Here is a 22,369-nt window from a genome sequence, read left to right as displayed (position 1 = left end):
TGTCAGAAAATTTCTAAAACTTTGTGTGTGTGGTTCCGTTCTCTCTTAGTATTTTTTGGTAGTTTAAAGCTTCTTAGTTTAGTTAAAGTTAATTCCCCTCCCCCCTGTCTGTGTGTGAAGGTGTGTGCGTATGGGCCTGTTTTCCTTTTCTATAAAAATGTCTGAAGGCCCAAAAGCTGTGTTTTCTAAATGCTCCAAGTGTGGCCATAAGCTGTCCCCAGCGGGACCTAATCAAAGAGTACGCTGGATCATCCCCAGAGTCCATGTCGACCGAGGACAAACGGACCTTCTTGGCTAGAATGGCCACTCTTAAGTCGATTACTAACAAATCTATGCAGCGTTGTCTTACGTTGACAGGCCTGGCTCCGTCTCTGTGACTTTGCGGAACCCTTCAAGGCATCCTTTGCGAACGCCCCTTTTGACGGTTTTACGCTTTTCGGCAAAACCGTCTGCAATACACCTCTCCAGAGCGAGAAAGACGGGAAAATGTCTGCCGTCAGGATCCGCTTCTCGGCTCCTCAGAGGTCCTTCTCCAGGAACCAAAGAGGACAAAAGAAGATGTGGTTCCGGAAAGCTCAACAATCCCGTTTCGCTCCGGATACCTTCATCCTTCAGAGGCAGAGGAGGACAGGGTAGACACCAGCCCAGAGGCAGAGGGGGGCCGAAGAATTTCAGGTCGAGGGAACCCTTCTCCGATCAACCTGCACAGCAACCCTGAGGGGTTGCCCGACTGCTCCTCTCTGTAGGCAGTCAGCGGGGTGCTTCTTGGAGCACCTAGCACATTGGGAGTCCATTACGACAGATCGCTGGGTGCTCTGAATCATATCCAGAGGCTATTCAATTACATTGCTAACATCTCCTCCCCAGTGTTCCACCCAATCAGAGGGAGGTAGCAGCCTTTGAAATAAGAGAGCTTCTAAGAAAAAGTGCCATCCAGCACGTCCCCCTCGGGCAATCCAGATCAGGCTTTTACTCCAGGTTTTTTTGGTGCCAAAAACGACGGGGGACTTATGGCCGATTCTCGACCTGTCCACACTGAACCTGTCAGTCACCAAGGAAAAGTTCCAGTTGGTCACTATTCAATTCATTCTCCTACTTTTACAAGAGGATGACTGGATGTGCTCGATAGACCTCAAGGATGCGTACTACCACATTCTAATGGACAGGCGATCCAGGAGGTTTCTCTGCTTTCGGCTGGGAGCCAGCCATTATCAGTTCAGGGTCCTACCCTTCGGTCTCACCACAGCCCCCAGGGTGTTCACCAAGGTCATGGCAGTTGTAGGGGCCCACCTGAGGCTTCAGGGAATACAGGTCTTTCCTTACCTGGACGACTGGCTCCTAACCGTCCTAACTAAGCATCTACTATGTTCAGGCAGGGACTACTACTTACATCTAGCCCACCATCTAGGGATCACGATCAACCACAAGAAATCCTCCCTTCAGCCTACCCAGATCTTGGATTTCATAGGGGCCAGGATAGACACTATATAATCCAAAGTCTTTCTGACGGCGGACAGACTCCACCATCTAAAGCTTCACATTTTGGCTCTTCTACAATCATCAGCCCCTCCAACGGAATTATTCCTGAGGGCCCTGGGGTCCATATCGCACATCTGAAGATGAGAATCCTTCAATGGACCTTACAGGTCCAGTGGTCCATCCTACGTCACCCCCTGTCTACACCTATTCCCCTCAGCAGGGTTTGCAGGGAATCTCTACTTTGGTGGCTCCATTCCAGGGACCTCCGGGAAGGGCGCCCCTTCTCCTTGTCCCCACCCCAAGTCACAGTGACCACGGACGCATCTCTCCTCAGGTGGGGGGGGCATTGCATGGCCAGATCCGTCCAAGGTACGTGGACTCACACAGAGACCTCTTTGCATATCAATGTCCTGGAGATGAGGGCGGTGCTTCTAGCGTTGCAGGCTCTCCATTCCCTTCTTCCTCCAGGGACTATTGCAATTCTAACAGACAACATGTCAGTAGTCTGGTACATCAACAAACGGGGGAGCCAGATCTTACCCACTTTGCCGAGAGGCCATGAGAGTGTGGGAATGGGCGATATCCACCAACCGCTTTCTCATAGCAACGCACATACCGGGTCGGTCAAACATTCTAGCAGACAGGTTGAGTCGAACTATCCTCTCACATTACGAGTGGTCTCTGAACCCAGTAGTAGCAGAACAGATCTTCCTCAAATGGGGTCAACTTTGCTGCGATCTGTTCGCGTCGCCTTCGAACACAAAGTGCAGTGAGTTCTTCGCTCTAATTCCCCCACCAGGGGAAGTCCCCAGAGATGCTCTGGTTCATGCTTGGCCATCCGGTCTTTTTTATGCTTATCCTCCTCTTTCGTTGATGACAAAATTCTTGCAGAAAGCTCGTCGGTTGGGGAGCAGAGTTATCCTCATAGCCCCATTCTGGCCTTGCCAAACCTGGTTCCCATGCCTATGGTCTCATCTAGTACATCCTCCCTGGATCTTAGATCCCATTCCGGATCTGATTTCTCATCCCTTGGGATTGAAGACCCCCGCCTGGACAACCTCAAGCTCTCTGCTTGGTTGATCCAGTTCCATTAATGGCTAGGACTCCCGGTATCTCATCCTCAGTCAAGGCCATCCTGGTGGCCACTCAAGCCTTCTACCAGGAGAATCTACAAGAGTAAATGGAAGCGTTTCTCTGTCTGGGCAGAGCATAGGAATTTGGATCCTTTTACGGGTCCTATCCCAGCAGTCCTTGACTTTCTATCCCATATTTTCATCAAGGGGCTAGTTCTTCTACTGTTAAAGTTCAGTTGGCAGCTATTTCCCACTTCCATGTTGGAAACAATATTGGCCCCCTAGCTTCCTCTAAGATTTGCAAGACATTCCTGAAAGGAACTTTCCTGTTAAGACCCCCTGTTAAAGATGCAGTTCCTCCATGGGATTTAACCCTAGTTCTTCAGTCTCTGACTGGTCCCCCCTTTGAGCCTGCAGCTTCAATCGACTTAAAGTATGTATCTTGGAAAACTGCCTTCCTGATTGCCATTACCTCAGCTAGGAGGATATCGGAGCTTCACGCTCTTTGCAGTAAGCCTCCATAAATCATCTTTCATAACGACAGGGTTTCCCTCAGGACTAATCCCTCCTTTCTGCCTAAAGTGGCTTCTGAAGCCAACATCAACCAGTCCATCAATCTACCTGTCTTCTTTCCTAATTATCAGAACAAAGGAGAGTATAGACGTCATTGTCTGAATGTACATAGACAGTTGCGATTTTACTTAGACAGAACAGCTGAATTTCGAAAATCAGATCAACTCTTTGTTTCATTTGCTAAGTCCTATCTGGGTAAGCCAGTGACTAAAGTAACCTTAGCTAGATGGATTTCCCAATGCATCCTTCTCGCATACAGAAGCTCTGGTCAACCTGAGCCCCTGAGGGTTTGAGCTCATTTTACCCGTTCTGTGGCTACTTCTGCTGCCTTCTGGTTGAGGGTTTCTTTGGATGCCATTTGTTCAGCAGCTACTTGGGCTTCCTCTCATACTTTTATTACACATTATAAATTGGATCTAATATCCAGAGGACGCGCATCTTTTGGCACTGCAGTGCTCTGGAATATCCTTCCTTGAGGACCTCCCAAGTTGTTGGTAGCTGGGGACTCTGTCCCACAGGTTGCTGATCAAATGAAGTTAACTACTTCAGATAAAGAAGTTATGTACTCACCATAACGTTCCATCTGAGTAGGTAACTTCATTTGTCAGCAACCAACCCTCCCTCCATCCCCCGGACCTTTAGTTCTTTCTTGAAGGATCAGGATATGTCACTTTCCAGATGACATCAGTTGGAACATTCAAGTAGTTTTTCCTTGTGTTATAGTAATGCTCGATCTGAGGGTTAAAGGGAGGTGGCAGGGCATTATGGGTAGGGGGAGGAGCTTGGAGCTCGGATCTTTGGCTAGGAAAGCTGCCGGCTCGATTCCAAATCGGATCCGATACCCACAGGTTGCTGACAAATGAAGTTACCTACTCAGATGGAACGTTATGGTGAGTACATAACTTCTTTTTTTTGGATTTCAAATAGAGATGGCTCTCAGACTTGCATTATTTAATTTCACCTTTCTATCAAGCCACTTTCATTTTTTGTGGCACATTTCTATCATACGTGAGCATTTATCTTGCATACATTTAAACAGATATTTTTGTTTAAGATTTCATTAACTCTCATGTGAAATGTTTTATTTAGACAGTCTTTTAGACAATGAGGATGAAATTTGCAGCTGTAAGGATGCTTGTAGTTTCTTTTCTTTTTTATAATTTGAGTTATTTTTTTCTATTTACTAAGAATAACGTTTACATATTTTTCAGATTGCTTCTGTCTGATTTCACTGTCTTCCTACATCTGCTCAGCTTGACTAGCTCAATATTCTAATAAAATGGCTTTAAATTGAAGACAGGATGAAAAGGCTGTGTTGATTCAGGAAATGCTTTATTTTTTGTAGTTACACACAGGAGTGATAGACATTGTACATCTTGTAGGTTCATAGGTTAGTACTAGGCTAACTGCCTTTGCGAGCCATTTTAAGCCTAGCCAGTTATCCCCTGTGAGATTCAAACCCTGTACTTTGTGTTTGTAAGGCAAACACCTTAACCATTAGGCCACCCTCCCAACCACTTCACAACCCACTCAATCTGTATTGGCTAATGACACATGAAAATATGCTAGCAGAGTGCTAAAGATCTGAAGGGGCAGGACAGTAGTGTTGTAATGCATTTCACTGGGGCAGTAGGGTGCCTTGAGCACTGATGTTTTGTAAACTTATGTGCCTCTGAAAAATTGCTGTTGTGACTGTGTCACCGTTATGTTCATCATAGAACAAGTCAGTAACCAATAATGACATTAATAAGAGATCTTCTGTGTAGTCAAGGACATTGTGTTTTGGGAGAGCATCCAGAACAGCAGCCATGTTGGGCTTAGCGAGTTAAAGAAAGAATGCTTGCATTTAATTTTTTTCTTTTTGTACTCAAAACAGTGATGACCATTAAAAGAAGTTATCTTCCAGATTTACAATGAATGTGATTACTTTGTTAATAAAGTATAGTTCAGATGCCTGTAGTGTAAGTTTTTATGGATTTTTGCAGTCCTCATAATACTGACGTAATTGTTTAGATACCGTATAACCTCCCTGCTTTATTATATTGTGATTGCATATTCACTCACTGGGTGTAGTAGTAGTTTAAACTGACAGTTTGACTGGTATTTAATAGTACACTAAGGTTTTGAACATTCAGAGAGAGCATTTTCTTGCCTTTAGAGTAATGAACAGTAAACCAATTAAATGTTTTACCTGCCTTAACATACTCCTTGTGTTTGTATTCTCAGAATGTGGAAATACAGAACTTCTCTTCCAGCTGGAGTGATGGTATGGCTTTTTGTGCCTTGGTGCATAGTTTCTTCCCTGATGCTTTTGACTTCAGTCAGCTAGCACCACAGAACCGTCGTCAGAACTTTGAACTTGCCTTTGCAGCAGCAGAGTACGTTGTTTTATTACCATAGTAACCAGCTTGTTCCTTTGTTAATGTCTTGAAGGTGTTTATAAAGTAGAGATCTGTACCTAGTAGCATATATGACATTAAAAGTTGGTTTGCTATTGAGGATGTGACATGTTATCAAGCTGTAATCAGTTTGTGTGTGTGTGTGTGTGTGTGGGGGGGGGTAATTGATATTCTTTTACTGATTTTGAAGGTGACGGACATAAGGGATGTCTATTGTGCAGAAGATGAGATGCAAAGGGATGTTTCCATTTTGTAAACCCCCCTACAGCATAGATGTAAATGCATCTAGGCTTGCATAAATATTTGCTATGTGCAGCTAACAGGGAACTTTGGGTTTCTTGATTTTCTTCTGTGTTTAAATCATCTGTAACTACTTTCAGTAGATTTGCTGGCTTGCATATTCTACTTTCATTACTGTTTTAATTGTTCAGTGGATGTGAATCTTAATCCTGGTAAGTGCTTCCTCTGCTCAGGCAAACAGCAATGGCTGGAAGAACATTAATGTTTTCTTTTGACTTGGACCTCTGAGCTTCTCTATGCAGTTCCCCCATTTCCATTATTAATGCATCCCGCAGTGTTCAGAGGTTAGCTATATTTCAAACTGGGGCTGGATGTTTTCCTAACTTTTCTTAAAATTGTTTATTCTGTCTCTACCCCCTCTGGCATTGTTTCATGAGCTGCCTTAGGGGGACCGTTTGTGACTACATGGTTGGGTCTTTTATTTGGTATCCTAGTTGTAGAACTTGGAGATATGTTATGATCTATTTGCCTTGCAAAAGATATTATGGAAAATATTCTAAAGTTTGCAATTTCTGTGCCTTATTTTTGTTACTGAATAGTCAGCCCACTTGCCTTATGGGCTACTTTGCTAACCTGCATTCCCAACGCACAAAGTGTGAAACCCTGCTTTTAAACTGTCATCAGCTCCAATCCTGTGGAGTTTGAATGCAGGACTAAGGAGGGACAAAGCACTTGAAAGAGGGGAATAATTCTCCATCTTCCATTTTGTGTTGAGATGTGTGTCCCTTAGCTTTGTGGTGGTGAGAATTTATGAAGCAGTGACACTTGAAAAGCCTATCCTTTTGCTGTCACAGACTGCTGAAAGGAGGGAAGAAAATCTGACAAAATGAATCACTTGACCAGGTGCAGCCTTCAGTAACAAACACCACAACCACAAGAAGACTTCTGTTAAGCTTCTAGAGAGAACTGAATCAGTTGAAGCAAATTGTTTTCTTCACTTAGTGTGGTAGGCTTTGTTTCTGTTGTTTTCTTTAAAGTTTAAACTATAGTTTACATTTTGTGCTAGACAGCACACTTCTAATATTTGCCAAAGAAATCCAGGCATAGCAGGGTAGTGAAGTCTCCACTATAAACCAGTAAACTGGGTTCATAAGGTTGATGGGGGATACTTTCTAGTTCAAGTGAATTCTGTTTTAATCAATTATTTGAAATTCTCCCTCCTTTCCTTCTTGTGTGACATGCTTGTATGAGTATGGCCCATACCGGAGCCATTTATTAACATCTGTCACTTCAGATGTAGGTGCACCAACATACTTGATCGGTGCATGTAGGCCTGAACATACTGCATTAAACACAAGAGAATCAGACTGAATTCAGATATGTATAAATCAAGGTCATAAAACAGTCATGTATAGCTGATGCTCTGTGTCACGTTAGAGATTCAAGCCACGGCTTTCTTGAGTAAAATTGGTTTGTTTTCACAAGTAAATATTTCTGTTTGGTGCCTTGGCAGACTGCATACATTGCCTTTACCAGTAAAGGAAGTGAGGAGCGCATGTGTGTTCAGTCAGCAGTGTATCAGCGAAGGAAAGCTGGTTATGTACATTATATACAGCACATACTAGAGAAGATCTGTCAAGGTAAAGTCACTGACATTAAGTAAACAAATCATTATCTAGTACATAGTCCCTTTAGTAAAGAAAGTTTTGGAGAGTATGTCTAAGGTAGTTGCTAGTACCTCAGACAAAAAGTACTTTTATGGCACATCACATCTTCAGTAGTGAAGTCACTGGAGAACTTGAATGGAGGACCCTTAAGGAAGCCATTCTTTTCAGTGCAGTCTGTACTATAGAAGGTCCATGAGGACATAGGGCCTGATTTCTGGCTCATGAAGGAAAGTCATTTTCATGTAGGACATGCAGTTTGCACTAGAGAAGTTTTCTTGGAATATGAGTAGGGGCAGTATGTATATGAGATATTTTATGATGTTTACAGTTTGTACAGAGAAACATGAGGAAATGGACAATATTAGTCAGGGATAGACTGAACAGAGAAGAACTCCTTCAGTGGTACATATAAACTTTCCTAAGTAAAATGAAGTGTACAAGCAGGACCATTGTAATTTATTCAGGAAGGACAGATGGTAGACTTAATAGTATTACTGTCTAACTTATTCTGAGATGTATGCATAGATCTCCAGCTCAGAAACTCTTGTTAAATCACAAATGTGCACTGTGATGCCTTTGTTTTCTACACAGTGTGGGGGATAGCGGTTTGCTGAAATCACACAGCAGCAAGAAAGCAGTGTGTGGTTTCTGCACAAGCATTTAATAGAGCAGGGTCTACTTTCTTGACCTGAATTAGATCTGCGGAAAAAAAAAAAAAAAAAAAAACAATTAAGTAACGTTCTGCATATTGTTTTTGCTATAGAAAAACTTTCCCATTCATGGCCTTTACTGTGTTGCCCCTGCCATTTTCCGGAAGGCAGCTGAATTTACAGGATCAGACCATATTAGCTGCAGACAGTGGAATGTCTACAAGTCTTGGAGCTGTGTTTGGAGCTCCTTTATCAACATATTGCCTTTGTGTAAGATTTCCAGGCTGCCTATTGGGGAATCTGTCTTACCACAGCACCTGTGTCACACTAAGAAAGCAGTGGCTTAAAACCAATTCCTACTGGTTTGCAAGCCACTGAACCTTTGCTTGCTGGCTTTGCAGTTGCATGTTTTGTTCTCATCTTCCTTGCCATTCTAATTCTGAGCATGTTCTGTACTATTTGCACCCGTCACTGGTTTGATTTATGTCTAGAAATAGTGATGCTAGTTTTATTGTGTTTTGTGGTTTTAAAGTGTCACTATGTAGAAACCAACTGAAATTAGTCTGAATTCTTTGTTAAATCTTCTGTCCGTTTGTCATTGTGTTGAGCACTGACTGAGAAAGCATACTGCGTGTCATATAGCATGTTCAATGTATTTTCACCCATTGGATGTCGATTTGATTATTTTGTTCTTTTTTTTTCTCTTATGTTCTCTCTTTCCTGTCTCCCTACCCTGGCTGTGTTCACCTGGCACTTTCTCTTCCATTTTACTCCACCAACCCCATAGGAAGCATGCAGATTGTCCGCAGTTGCTAGACACCGATGACATGGTACGGATGAGAGAGCCCGACTGGAAGTGCGTTTACACATATGTTCAAGAGTTCTATCGCTGCCTGGTGCAGAAAGGACTGGTTAAAACCAAAAATTCGTAGAACTTTACGTACACAGAACAAGAACCTGGTGAGCGAGTACTGTCAAATTTCAGAAGTCATATCATTCTGAACCTCCACAGCTAAACTCAGGTGGTTGGTGGTGTCTTCAGTCTGATGTAGAAGGTGTACGAGTGTGCTGCAAAATGGTTCTGTTCAGGAATCATTTGGCTAGTGACATAATTTTTCTGAGTTAATTGCTATGAAAAGAAATGAAAATATTGGCTGTGGGAAACTTTGGCTTTAACTTATTGCAACTGTCTTGATCCAGGTGCCATAGTAGGGAATGTAGCTGACCAGAAGGTTGCAGTCCATCAGACAGTTCAGCTTAAAAAGTCTGCATGAACTTGTGTTAGACAATGGTTATTATATTCTAGAATACATACTTAAGTTGCCTTATTGTTTCTCTGTTACCTGCTGTTCAGTTGTTATAACTAAAAATTGCCAACACTAATACCAGGCATATTGGTTCATTTGAGACCCGATTTCTGGAAAGTCTGTTTATCTGTAAAATGGAGTTGTAATGCCTACAGTTTCCTTTTATACAGCTCGTATGCTGTCAGTGGGAAGCTGCCCTTGTTTGCAGTATGTTAGCCAGTTTCTGAAGAAACCTGTGTTATTAAATTTCAGTATGAATGTAATGCTGTGAATATGCAGGTCATCTGCTCAGATATGTATACCATATGATTTGGTAGAATCTGTTGAGATGGTTGTTGGTCTATGTTACAGCATTCCTATTTGTTTTAAAGCTCCTTAAACTAGCAAATTAAATACAAAAATGTACACATAAGGTACACTGCTTTAACACACTGAACATTTCCACTGTAGCTTTGAAGGCGAGTGTGTGGAAAGTAAGCATATTTAAAATATTTGTAGTCAAGATTGCTTTCAACTCAGCAGTGCAACCTATTAAGAAAGAATTCTCTATCAGAGGGTGCTAGACAGAGGTGTTGGGTGAGGCTAGGGCTTTCCAGTGCCACAGTCCCTCAGAGGAGGGGCTGTGCTGCAAGAAGCAGTCCTAGGGAAGGGGGGGGGGGCAACTGAGCATTTGACCATTAGTCAGGAAAGTGCAATATTGTCTCTGTGATATGCAAAAGCGGCCACCTGCATCTGTGTTTGCAAGGTGCTCCAAATAAATATATTGAAAGAACATATCATTAACATTTGCATAGTGTACATTTGGGTGTCTGGAGCACTGTACCAGGCCTATCCTTTGGAGATGGGACAGATCACTAAACATGTGAGTCAAAGGAGGAACTGTGACATTAGTGTAGCAGTGTCAGTAGCTCAGCAGGTAGCACACTTGCCTTTGGTGCTAGAAGATCAGAATGTGGGTTTTATTCCAATTTCAGGTACGTGAATTCTTGAAAGCTTTTTGGTATTTTAAATAAATTTACTTTAATGGACTCAACGTGTCCGATATTTGGAATTCTTTGCTTGTTGCTTGGACTATTTGTATTCCAAATGGTTTACCTTTGTGTTGGTCCTATTTTTTGTTTTTACTGCATTTCTAAGTGTGCTGTACCTCATATGAGATGTTGAACCAGGGCCTTATCTGTCTGAATTGGTTGTAGCTCAAGTGGATGTAAAAGATCCTATGGCTGTTATAGAAAAAAGCAGGGCATGTTTTACGGTGCTCTGACCAAATTTACTTCAGTCTTTATGACTACCACCTAGTCTCTCCTGAAAGGAGGACACTGGTTTAGTGGAACTAACGCAGCCAAAAAAGAGTAAGTCAAATTATCTGCCAATGGAGCAGTGCATCAGACCTGACCCTTGGGGAGGGGACAGATCACAGAACATGTGACTCAGAGGAGGAGGGTCTGGTATTATAAGTCAGCAATCTGGATATGCTGCTGCGAGGGTAGCACATCACTATCGTGCTGACTGAAAGCTTACGCCAGTTACCATTCCTTTAATTGTTCTTGAAGGTAATTATAGAGTGCACTTACTGACAAAAGTGGGAAGTGGTGGCCGAGGCTGAGTTGCCTCTGAGAAAACAAAGACTAGAAGAGAGGTTGTGTTTGCTGTGTGTGTGTGTGTGTGTGTGTGTGTGTGTGTGTGTGTGTGTGTGTGTGTGTGTGTGTGTGTAGAAAAGAATTTTGAAGTCTCATAGGCTAGATGGGAGAAGCTGAGAGTTCTGACCTCTTACAGGCCAACAGGATGAGATGGAACGAGTCTTCCTCTATTGGGATTCTTCTTGATGGGTCATATATGTTGCAGGCCCCTCTGAACTGTGCTAGGCATTTTCCCTGTCTGGGACAGGGTTGCCACCTTCAGAAGAGACAGAAATACCACTTGTACTGCCATATGCCTACACATTTTGATAATTATCAGGTGCTTGTCTTTCAGAGTTAATATGTTGTGCTGTTGACTGCTTTGAAAAAAGTGCAAAGTATGTTTAATGCTCCAGTTAAGCAAATATACAAACAAGAAACCAAAAAATCACGAACTTGAATTACACAAAAACTGAGCTGGAAACCAATCCCAATGAAGGCTTTTATTTAAAATAACTTTAGCAAAACGCTTTCGGAAGGTGCAGTGACCTTCCTTCCTCAGAAGACAAAACGCAAAGAACAGTGCTACAAATGCTTATATAGATCTTCTAATTAATAATTAAACACACAATGAATGATAATTAAACTATAAACATTTGTAAGCCAATTAGCAATGCAAATAAACAGCTGAGCAATTTGCAATTGCTAATTGGCTTACAAATGTTTATAGTTTAATTATCATTCATTGTGTGTTTAATTATTAATTAGAAGATCTATATAAGCATTTGTAGCACTGTTCTTTGCGTTTTGTCTTCTGAGGAAGGAAGGTCACTGCACCTTCCGAAAGTGTTTCGCTAAAGTTATTTGAAGTTATTTTAAATAAAAGCCTTCATTGGGATTGGTTTCCAGCTCAGTTTTTGTGTAAATATACAAACAATCTGCACACATTAAAAGTTGTCATATGATATTCTTACTGCTTTAACTTACAAGACATTTTTTTTATTTTATTAAAATAGCGTGTGTAAATTGAGGCTGCCCCCATTGTTTATGTCAAAAACCTCCAATTTAGGTTTTGTGTACTTCTGTTAGGATGCAACATGAAGAGGACTGGGTTGATCAGACTAATAATCGTCTGCTAATGGTCACATTTCCCACCTCTCAGCTTATCAACTAAAATAAGCAAAAGACTCCATCTAGGAAGTACAGTTTGAGAAAATGTACTTCAGAAAGGTTGTAAGAACACCTAAGTAAATAAGGTACAATGGTATGTACTCACCAAAACTGATCTTGCTGAGAGAATTTAAATTTCAAACTGTAGTGGAACATTCTTGGCAGGTGGTAGCCTTATTGAATGGTACAAGGCAGAGCTTATAAAACTGCATTAAAGGCTTTTTGTCATTAAGGCTTACACTACAAATCAAAATCTTAAGTACGGTCCTCCAGAACAGCTTTAATTCCAGATTTAAGTATCTCAGCAAAGTATAGAAAGATGAAAATGTTATTGTGATACACAGTACAGAAAATTTTATCTCAAAAGCAGGTTACATGACTACAGAAGCCACCCAGAACAGCTCCTGCTCCCTCTTATTCAGTCTCTTTTTAATTGGACTCTACTTTAACTGCCCATATTTTCGTCAAGATTTTTAAGTAAGTGTTGGTGAAAGAGATCTGGATCAATTGTCTCACATGCTCTGTGACGGCTGGGAATAATCTCACAGCTGGAACCGATCATGCATACCACCTCCTCAACTGTAAGGTATGTTGTGCTGGTAGTTCTACATAGGGGGTTGTACGATCTGCATTGTTGCATCTGTGTGCCACTTTCCTGACATTTGTCCCTTGACAACAGTAGCTGGTTGTAATGGCTCTAGCCATGGCGGAGGGCGAGTGGCCCCTGTCTGTAGGTGGGAGCACTTTTGGTGGAACTTGGAGCCTCCGAAGCAGTCATGTATTGTTAAGAGGGAGCCTGGAAATAATGATGCCATTGGAGACTTTGATAACTGAGTCTTAAGTCATTCCTTTGGAGAAGACGCTGTAAGAAGCACGCATGTAAGAGAGAAAAATTCTAGACTGTACACATTTTAGTGAAACACATTTCTCAAGAACATACAAGATGTCCTTCAAGGATACATCTGCAGTCCTAACATATGGGTTGTCCTGCCTCAGGCAGCCCTTCGGTCGGCCGGATTCCAAAGTCTGGGTCTGGCCTCGGCTGATGTCGCACTTCACCCGACGTCATAGCTGCTGGGGTATAAAGGCATCAGCCGACGCCATTTTCCTCAGTCTTTCTTGCCGTGCGGTGCCCGAAGCAGAAGCTGTTCGCAAGTGCCGGTCGGTCAGATCCAGAGCCTCGGATGACTCAGATATTTCAGACCATCAGGAAGGCCCATATTCTCCTTATGAGGATTCTGATGCAGAAGACTCCATTCCTTCTGCTTCTCCTCCTGAAGAAATTTCTTTTGTCGAAACCCTACATTCTATGAGGGAACACTTCCAATGGCAGGGCCAGGATTTTTCAGATTCAAGGAAAAGGCTAAGGACTTTTTTACACTTACCACAGCATAGGCCTTTAGCCATTCCTCCAGTACTATCAGTTGTTGATGATGCATATAATGATGACAGTACTGCCCCTGATTCTCTTCCTCCGGCCCCTGCCAAGCCTGATAAATATTACAGGGTCCAGGACACACACTACCACTTGTATAAGGCTCATGTTGCAGACCCAGAAACCATTTCACAGGGCCCTAAAGGTGTGGCAGCTGCCTCTGCCAAAAACCCTCTTCCCTCTGAAAGGGAATCTAGAGCATTAGAGAGATGGGGTAAAAAGGTTTATACTTCTGCTACTCTTTCGGCCAGGGCCTTAAACTGTCAGTTTCACATGATTCAGTACCAGGAATTTTTGTTAGACCAGCTAAATAAAAAACTGTCCTCTCCTGAACCTATAGACCGCAAGTCCCTTCAGGATTTGGTACATAATTCTCAGCAGGTCAGTAATCATTTCTTAAAATGTGGCTATGATGCACTGGAGGCTTCCTTTAGATCAGCTATGACTGGAGCAGTGATTCGAAGGCATGCCTGGTTAAAAGAACAATCCTTACCAGACCATGTTAAGGCAAAACTCCTAGATGCTCCTATGGAGAAACAAAGTTTGTTTGGCTCCCCTGCACAGGAGGTTCTAAAGAAAGTGGAAGAAAAAGCAAAATCTGTCCAAACAGTCAAGGATTTCTTACAGGTCCAACCTCTGAGGTTTAGCAGAAATTGGCCTTCGAAGAATTGGTCCTTTCCAGACACCTCCAGAGCACAGAGAGGCAGAAATAGATGCCCAAGAGGCAGAGGTCAATCTAGGGGTGCCTACAGGGGACGTCAGTGGCAACCTGCCAACCAGAGAAGTGCTGCCACAGCTGCAACTACAACCACTTCCACAGGACAGACACAATGACTTGGCTCTGGTTCCGCCTACCAGGGAACAACTGGAAGCACCCTTGGGCGGAAAGCTAGCCTTATTTTCCGACAACTGGCATTGCATTACAGGAGACAAATGGACTTTACAAACAATAGACAAGGGCTACAGGTTTCACTTCCACACTCTACCAAAAAAGAGAGGAATGCCAAACCTTCCACCAAGCCAAAAAACAGAGGCTCAAAGACAAATCAACAACTTACTAAGGATGAGAGCTATAGAAAAGGTACCACCTATGGAACAAGGCCAAGGATTTTACTCCAGGCTTTTCCTTGTACCAAGAAAAGAAAATCAATGGAGACCTATTCTCGACTTGTCCGCACTGAACACATACCTCATTGTTCCAAAATTCAAAATGCTGACCCTCCAGCAACTTCTTCCCATGCTGGGCAAGGAGTCTTGGCTGGTGACTCTAGATCTCAAGGAGGCATACCTGCACGTCCCTATACGACCAGATTGCAGAAGACACCTCAGATTTCTTGCAGGATCAGAGCATTATCAATTCTCAGCATTGCCCTTTGGCTTATCTACTGCGCCCAGAGTATTCACGAAATGCCTGGCATCAGTAATTGCTCATTGCAGGCTTCAGGGAATTCAAATTTTACCCATACCTGGACGACTGCCATTAGGCCACAAGCGGACAACAAGACAAAATTAACAAAAGATTTGGAAAATGTCATACAACTGTTGCAAGCCTTGGGATACACAGTCAACATTCAAAAGTCAAGACTAGTACCATCCCAAAGGATAACATTTTTGGGTGCAGAACTGGATACAACAACTCAGATGGCTTTTCTCACAGAAGAAAAACAAAAGCAACTATCAGTTTATTTCATGACATTAACAACACAAACTCAGCTTACTGCAAGGAAAGTCCTGCAAGCCCTGGGTTACATGGCATCCTGCATAATATTGATCCCGCATGCCAGGCTGCATATGAGAAAGTTGCAATGGTACCTAAGGAATGTATGGTCTCAACACAAGCACAGTCTAGAAGCCCAGATTCCAATAATTCCATGCCTGAAAAAATAATTCCTGTGGTGGGCTCAGGCCTGTCAGATGAACAGAGGATTGCCTTTCCACAAACCACATCCAAGCCAGACCATCACCATGGACGCCTCAGACCTAGGCTGGGGGGCACACATGGAGGACAAGTGTATACAAGGCCTATGGACCCAAAACCAACTGAATCTACACATAAATCTAAAGGAGATGCTGGCAGTGAAACATGCAATCCAGGCATTCAGACCATTCCTTCAACAAGGTCACCTGCTGATAAGGACGGACAATACCACAGTCATGTGGTACATCAACAAACAGGGAGGTACACACTCATATCCTCTATGCCGGATGGCAATGGACCTGTGGAATTTGGCCCTGAATCTCAACATTCAACTACAGGCCAGATTTGTACCAGGAAAAGAAAATTCACTAGCAGACACCTTAAGCAGAACTACCACGGATGCTCACGAATGGATGCTGCATCCAGATATCTTCAAAACCATAACAAAGAAATGGGGGATGCCAGAGATAGACCTGTTCGCCTCCCCACACAACCACCAATTGAAGAAATTCTGCACAAGAGCATACCACCCACTTGCCTGGAGGGTGGACTCCCTTTCCTTCAGCTGGAAAAACCTGACAGCATATGCATTTCCACCTCTTCCTTTGATGTACAAAGTCCTACTGAAGATCAGAGAGGAACAGCCAAGGGTAATCCTGATAGCTCCAGACTGGCCAAGGCAACATTGGTACCCGCTACTGAGAAGCATGTCTCGGACACACTCATGGCCTCTACCTCTATGTCCCTTACTTCTAACACAGAACAACTACAAGACCCTGCATCCAAACTTGAAAACACTGCAGCTAGTTGCTTGGAATATTGCATAAAACAAAATAAACCAGATTTATCTCAGAGGGTTAAGGACATTATCCTGGAGGCACGCAGACCCTCCACAAGGAAAACTTATTCAGCCAAATGGAAAAGATACCTCATTTGGAGTGCAGCAAAGGGAGAAAATGTCTCATTGGCAAACATAGCGCACATCCTGGAATACTTAGCAGAACTGTTCCACAATGGCCTGTCCTACTCCTCCATTAAGAATCATGCATCAGCAATTTCAGCAGAGTACAACATGGATCCTCCTGTCTTCTCTCATCCTCTACTCAGGCAGTTCTTGAGAGGAATCAAAAATGTAAAGCCTCCAAGGAAACCACCTTTACCTACATGGGATCTCAACTTTGTGCTGGAAAAGTTAACACTTCCCCCTTTTGAACCAGCAGCAACAGCAGACTTACAGTTCTTATCTTGGAAAACTGCTTTCCTGCTAGCAATCACTTCAGCAAGAAGGGTATCTGAGTTACAGGCATTAATGGCAGTACAGTCTTTCCTTATCTTCCATCAGGATAGAGTGTCTCTGAGAACTAATCCTACTTTTATGCCAAAAGTGGTCTCCAGGGTATCATTGAGCCAAGCGATTCATTTACCTACATTCTTCCCCAACCCACAGAACAGGGGGGAAAGACTACTACATACCTTGGATGTGCACAGACAATTACGCTACTATCTGGACAGAACTAAGACCAACAGAAAAACTGACCAGCTTCTGGTAGCATATGCAACAGGAGTGCAAGGAAAAGCAATTTCAAAACAGACAATCTCAAAATGGATAGGAAATTGCATTAGATTTTGCTACCCTTTTCATGGAAAGACAACTCCTGAAAATATCAGGCCTCACTCCACAAGAGCTACAGCCACCACTACAGCTTTCCTACGAGGAGTGGCTACCAAAGACATTTTAGAAGCTGCTACTTGGAGCTCCGTGCATACATTTGCCAAGCATTATAATCTTCCTTTATACTCCAGATCCCGAGCAGGTTTTGCAACTGCTGTTTTGCAAGGGATCTTAACTACACCATCTTTATCTTAGTGCCTCCTCCCCCAGTTTGGCTATGGTATTCTACCCATATGTTAGGACTGCAGATGCATCCTTGAAGGACATAGTACAGTTTTGTACCTACCATAAATGTAGATGTCCGATAGGTATGCATCTGCAGTCAGAATTACCCACCCTCCTTCCCCTCTGTGGTATTCCTAGGGTACTTACCCCTCTTTTAGCTAGCTGGGGGAATCTATTATGGTGTATTTGTTTGTATGTATATATGTATATATATATATATATATTTTGCTTTCTACTGTTTGGAATTATTTGCATTTATCCAAATTTAGCCTTCCTAGAGGGCACCTGGCATCTGGGGCAAGAAACACTGAGGAAAATGGCGTCGGCTGATGCCTTTATACCCCAGCAGCTATGACGTCGGGTGAAGTGCGACATCAGCCGAGGCCAGACCCAGACTTTGGAATCCGGCCGACCGAAGGGCTGCCTGAGGCAGGACAACCCATATGTTAGGACTGCAGATGCATACCTATTGGACATCTACATTTATGGTAGGTACAAAACTGTACTTTAGTAATGTTACTCCACCATTTATTATGCCTTTAAGATATGGAGGAGTAATACCACTGGAGACAGATGTTTTCTGTATTTAACAGTAATCGGCTTTGCAAATGTTCATCGTTTTTCACTGTTGCAGTCATTACAATTGGGTTATCCTGCTGGCAGGCTACCCACAGTCGGCCTGAGTTCCAAAGTCTAGGTCCGGAGTCGGTTACTGTTGCCTCTTCCCTGACGTCAGTGCGCCAGGGTTATAAAAGATGCAGCCGACGCCATTTTCTTCAGTCTTTCTTGCCGCGCGGTGCCTGAAGCAAAAGCAGTTCGCAAGTGCCTGTCGGCCGACTCCTGAAGTTTTCAAATTCTAATTTCAGATCCGAAGTCTTCATTAAAGATAAGTACCCCGTTGGGGAAACTTTTTTCTTGCTCCAGATCGATGTCAGAAAAAGTTAATAACTGTATTTCTTGTGGGAAGCAAATACCTCATAAGGATTTTCATTCTTACTGTATTCCTTGCCTAGGCCCTGAACATAATGTTGCTAGTTGTCAGTTTTGTGCCAGATTTAACCAACGCACTATTAAGCGTCGGTACGATTTTGCATTTCATTACTTTGGCAGAAGATTTAATTATATAATGCCGTCGGATCAGCCGACTACCGGAGTTTACAAAAAAACGAAAAGAAAAAGAAAAGGACAGGCATTTGAAATCCAAAGCCGACGACGAGGCTTCTTCTAGGCCTGTCGTCAGTTCTCAGTTTGCCGCTTTCGCAGCCCCTGACGCCTGCTACCTCAGAGCCACAGGCCGCTTCCGACTCCCACGTGGAGCCGACTGGGCCTCTGGAAACTCCAGGTATTGGACACTCGGAAATCATTCAGTCAGATGGGTCCGGAGCCGCTGAGCAGGCATCAGCTTCTGTGGGTGTTTTCAGGCCTACACAGTTATATGCAAAACCTACTCCAGCTATAAAGGCAAAGACTAAAGCAGCTCTAAAGACAAAGAAACAAGTGCAGCATTCACCTGGACAGGCCTCCATGCCTAAAAAACAGATGCTTAAAATGTCCGAAGACCTTATTACTTTGATCAGGGGTTCCCATCCCCCTCTTGAAAAGAGGCCTAGGCAAGAGTTAGAATATGAATCTTCAGACCAGGTTTCCATTTCCTCTGATTCCTCCTCTGAACAAGATTACTATATTCCTCCCTATGAGGATTCTGATGCTGAAGAATATATTCCTTCAGCCTCTCCTCCTGAGGATTATTCTTTTGGGGAGACACTGCATACTGTGAGGGAACATTGCCACTGGGAGAGCCAAGATTACTCAGAATCCAAGAAAAGGCTCAGAGATCTCCTTTTATTGCCCCAGCACAGGCCCCTGGCTATTCTGCCTGTTTTAGACATTGTAGATGTATTTTCAGAGTCCAGTTTTTCTCCAGACTCTTTACCACCAGCACCTGTTAAGCCAGACAGATACTACAGGGTTCCTGATTCACATAAATTTATCTATAAGAACCCTGCAGCAGACCCTGAAACCATCTGTCAGGGTCCCAAAGGGGTCAAGGCTTCTACTGCAAAAAACCCTACCCCCTCTGATAGGGATTCTAGAGCCCTAGACAGATGGGGCAAAAAGATTTATACCTCTGCTACCTTGGCTGTAAGAGCCTTAAATTGCCAATTTCATATGCTTTAGTATCAGCAATATCTTATATCCTTGCTTAAACAGAAAATGCCAGCAAGTACAGAATGTGCAGACAATAAAGACATGCAGGATTTATTGCATCCAGCTGAACAAGTTGGAAGGCATACTTTGCAATGTGGTTTTGATTCTCTTGAGGCCTTCTGCAGGGCCGCTGTTACAGGTTCTGTCATTAGGAGGCATGCTTGGTTAAAAGAACAGAATTTGCCGGATCATGTTAAAGCAAAACTATTAGATGCTCCTTTACAGCATGATACTTTGTTTGGTTCTAAAGCAGAAGAGGTGTTGAAGAAATTGGAGGACAAAGCTAAATCTATGCAGACAGTTAAGGATTTCTTGCAGGTACAACCTCCCAGATTTAGCAGGAACTGACCATCAAAAAAATTGGTCCTTTCCAGTGTCAGATAGACCACAAAGGGGCAGATACAGATGCCCCAGAGGCAGATCACAGCCCCAAGGCTCATACAGGCCTAAACAATGGGGTGCTTCTACCTCCAAAAGCGGAGAGGAAAAATCACAGCCATACAGAAAACAGTCTCAATGGCTTCCCACTTCCAGCGCCAAGCACTTATCTTTTGGCAGCCCCTTTGGGAGGAAAACTAGCACTTTTTTCACAAAATTGGCGCATGATCACCCAGGACAAATGGGTTCTAAATATAGTTACACAAGGCTACAGGTTCCACTTTCACACCCTGCCAAGGCAACACGGTATGCCAGATCTGCCACACAATCAGTGGGCAGAGGCACAAAAACAAGTTTCATCCCTCATGGACATGAGGGCCATTCAACAAGTACCAAAACAAAAGCAGGGTCAAGGATTCTATTCAAGACTGTTCTTGGTCCCCAGAAAAGACAAAGCCTGGAGACCTATACTGGACCTATCTATTCTAAACACATACCTGGATATTCCAAAATTCAAGATGTTGACTGTATAGCAGCTTCTGCCCATGTTTAGCAAGAAGGCTTGGCTTGTCACTTTAGATCTAAAAGAGGCATACCTGCATGTCCCAATCAGACAAATATGCAGAAAATACCTCAGATTCAAAGCTGGTTCAATGTACTACCAATTCTCTGCACTGCCCTTTGGCTTATCTACTGCGCCCAGGGTCTTCACAAAGTGCCTCGCACCAGTAATTGCATTTTGCAGACAAAGAGGAATGCAAATATGTCCTTACTTGGACGACTGCCTTATTCAGGCGGAGAACAAGGCCATTCTACTACAGCATCTGGCGTTTGTAAAAAGATTACTGGCAAGTCTAGGGTACACAGTAAACAAAAAAAAATCAAAACTCGTACCCTCTCAAGAGATAATATTCCTGGGTGCAAGCTTAAATACAACTGCCCAGATGGCTTATCTCATGCCAGACAAACGACTACTTATTTCAAAATGTTGGCAACAAACACCCAGTTATCTGCAAGAAAAATTCTGCTGGCCTTGGGTTTCATGACATCCTGCATTCTGCTAATTCCATATGCAAGACTGCATATGAGGAAACTTCAATGGTATCTAAACAGCGTTTGGACTCAAATTTGCCACAGCCTAAAAACAGTAATTACCCTCATTCCCTGCATGCAACAGGAGTTTCGATGGTGGGCAAAAGCCTGTCACCACAACACGGGACAGCCATTCACCTTACCCACAGCCAGGCAGACTTTGACAACAGATGCATCAGATTATGCCTGGGAGGCCCATGTGGCAGGAAGATGTATTCAGGGCACATGGTCTGCAAGTCAAATGCATCTACATATCAATCAAAAAGAGATGCTAGCTGTTCAGAATGCCCCAACAGCCTTCAAGGATCAACTTCACCCAGGACAACTACAAATAAGGATGGACAATACTACAGTCATGTGGTACATAAACAAGCAGGGAGGCACACACTCCTACCCCCTCTGCAGGCTAGCCATGAACTTGTGGCACACAGCATTGACTTACCAAGTACATCTGCAAGCACAATTCCTCCCAGGAAGGAAAAATACTCTGGGAGATGAACTAAGCAGAAACCTCATGGTTCCCCACGAGTGGAAATTGGATCCACAAGTCTTCAGCATGATAACAAGGACCTGGGGATGTCCGGACATAGACCTATTTGCCTCCCCTCACAACTAACAACTACAAAGATTCAGCACAAGGACTTATCACAAGCAAGCATGGAAAGTGGATGCACTCTCTTTCTGTTGGAAAAATCTAACAGTATATGCCTTTCCTCCCCAAAGTACTCCTCTAGGTCAGACAAGAGAAACCAAAAATGATACTGATTGCCCCAGACTGGCCCCGCCAGCACTGGTACCCAATCCTAAAGAGCTTGTCTCACTGCTCAGCCTGGACATTACCTCAAATGCCTCACTTATTGACCCAACAAGACAGTCAGATACTGCACAGCCAACTCAAAACCTTAAACGTGGCGGCATGGCAGATAATATAGCCTCTCAATACACACCTCTCTCTAAAGCAGTGATGGATGTTATTTTGGAGGCCAGGAGGCCTAGCACCAGAAAATCTTATGCAGACAAATGGAAGAGATTTTGTGCTTGGAACCAAGCACAAGGTATTGACATGATTGTTCCAAACATTCCTCAGATTTTCAATACTTAACTGAGATGCTGGATAAAGGCTTTTCTTTTTCATCAATTAAAATTCATGCTTCTGCCATTTCACCTCATTACAATACAGAACCACCAATTTTTTCACACCCCTTACTAAGGCAGTACCTCAGAGGGGCCAAAAACATAAGACCTCCAAGAAGAGCACCAGCAC

The 22,369-nt window shown here is 43.2% G+C and overlaps 1 protein-coding gene across 1 annotated transcript in view; it reads left to right on the top strand.

Annotated features, from left to right (window-relative positions):
* Nucleotides 1-22,369, top strand: part of LOC122800245 (smoothelin-like) — a gene marked incomplete in the record, with an annotated part of 1,328,624 nt that overhangs the window by 1,181,971 nt on the left and 124,284 nt on the right. Inside the window, 1 exon segment of the mRNA XM_044069736.1 lies at nt 5,352-5,503. Coding sequence (XP_043925671.1) covers nt 5,352-5,503 — 152 coding nt within the window.

This window comes from Protopterus annectens, chromosome 4.part0 (genome assembly GCF_019279795.1).
Source record: "Protopterus annectens isolate FY-2018-M chromosome 4.part0, PAN1.0, whole genome shotgun sequence".
In the NCBI taxonomy this organism is placed as follows: Eukaryota; Metazoa; Chordata; order Ceratodontiformes; family Protopteridae; genus Protopterus; species Protopterus annectens.
The sequence above is the reverse complement of the archived record's forward strand: the minus strand, read 5'-3'. Positions and strand labels throughout refer to the sequence as shown.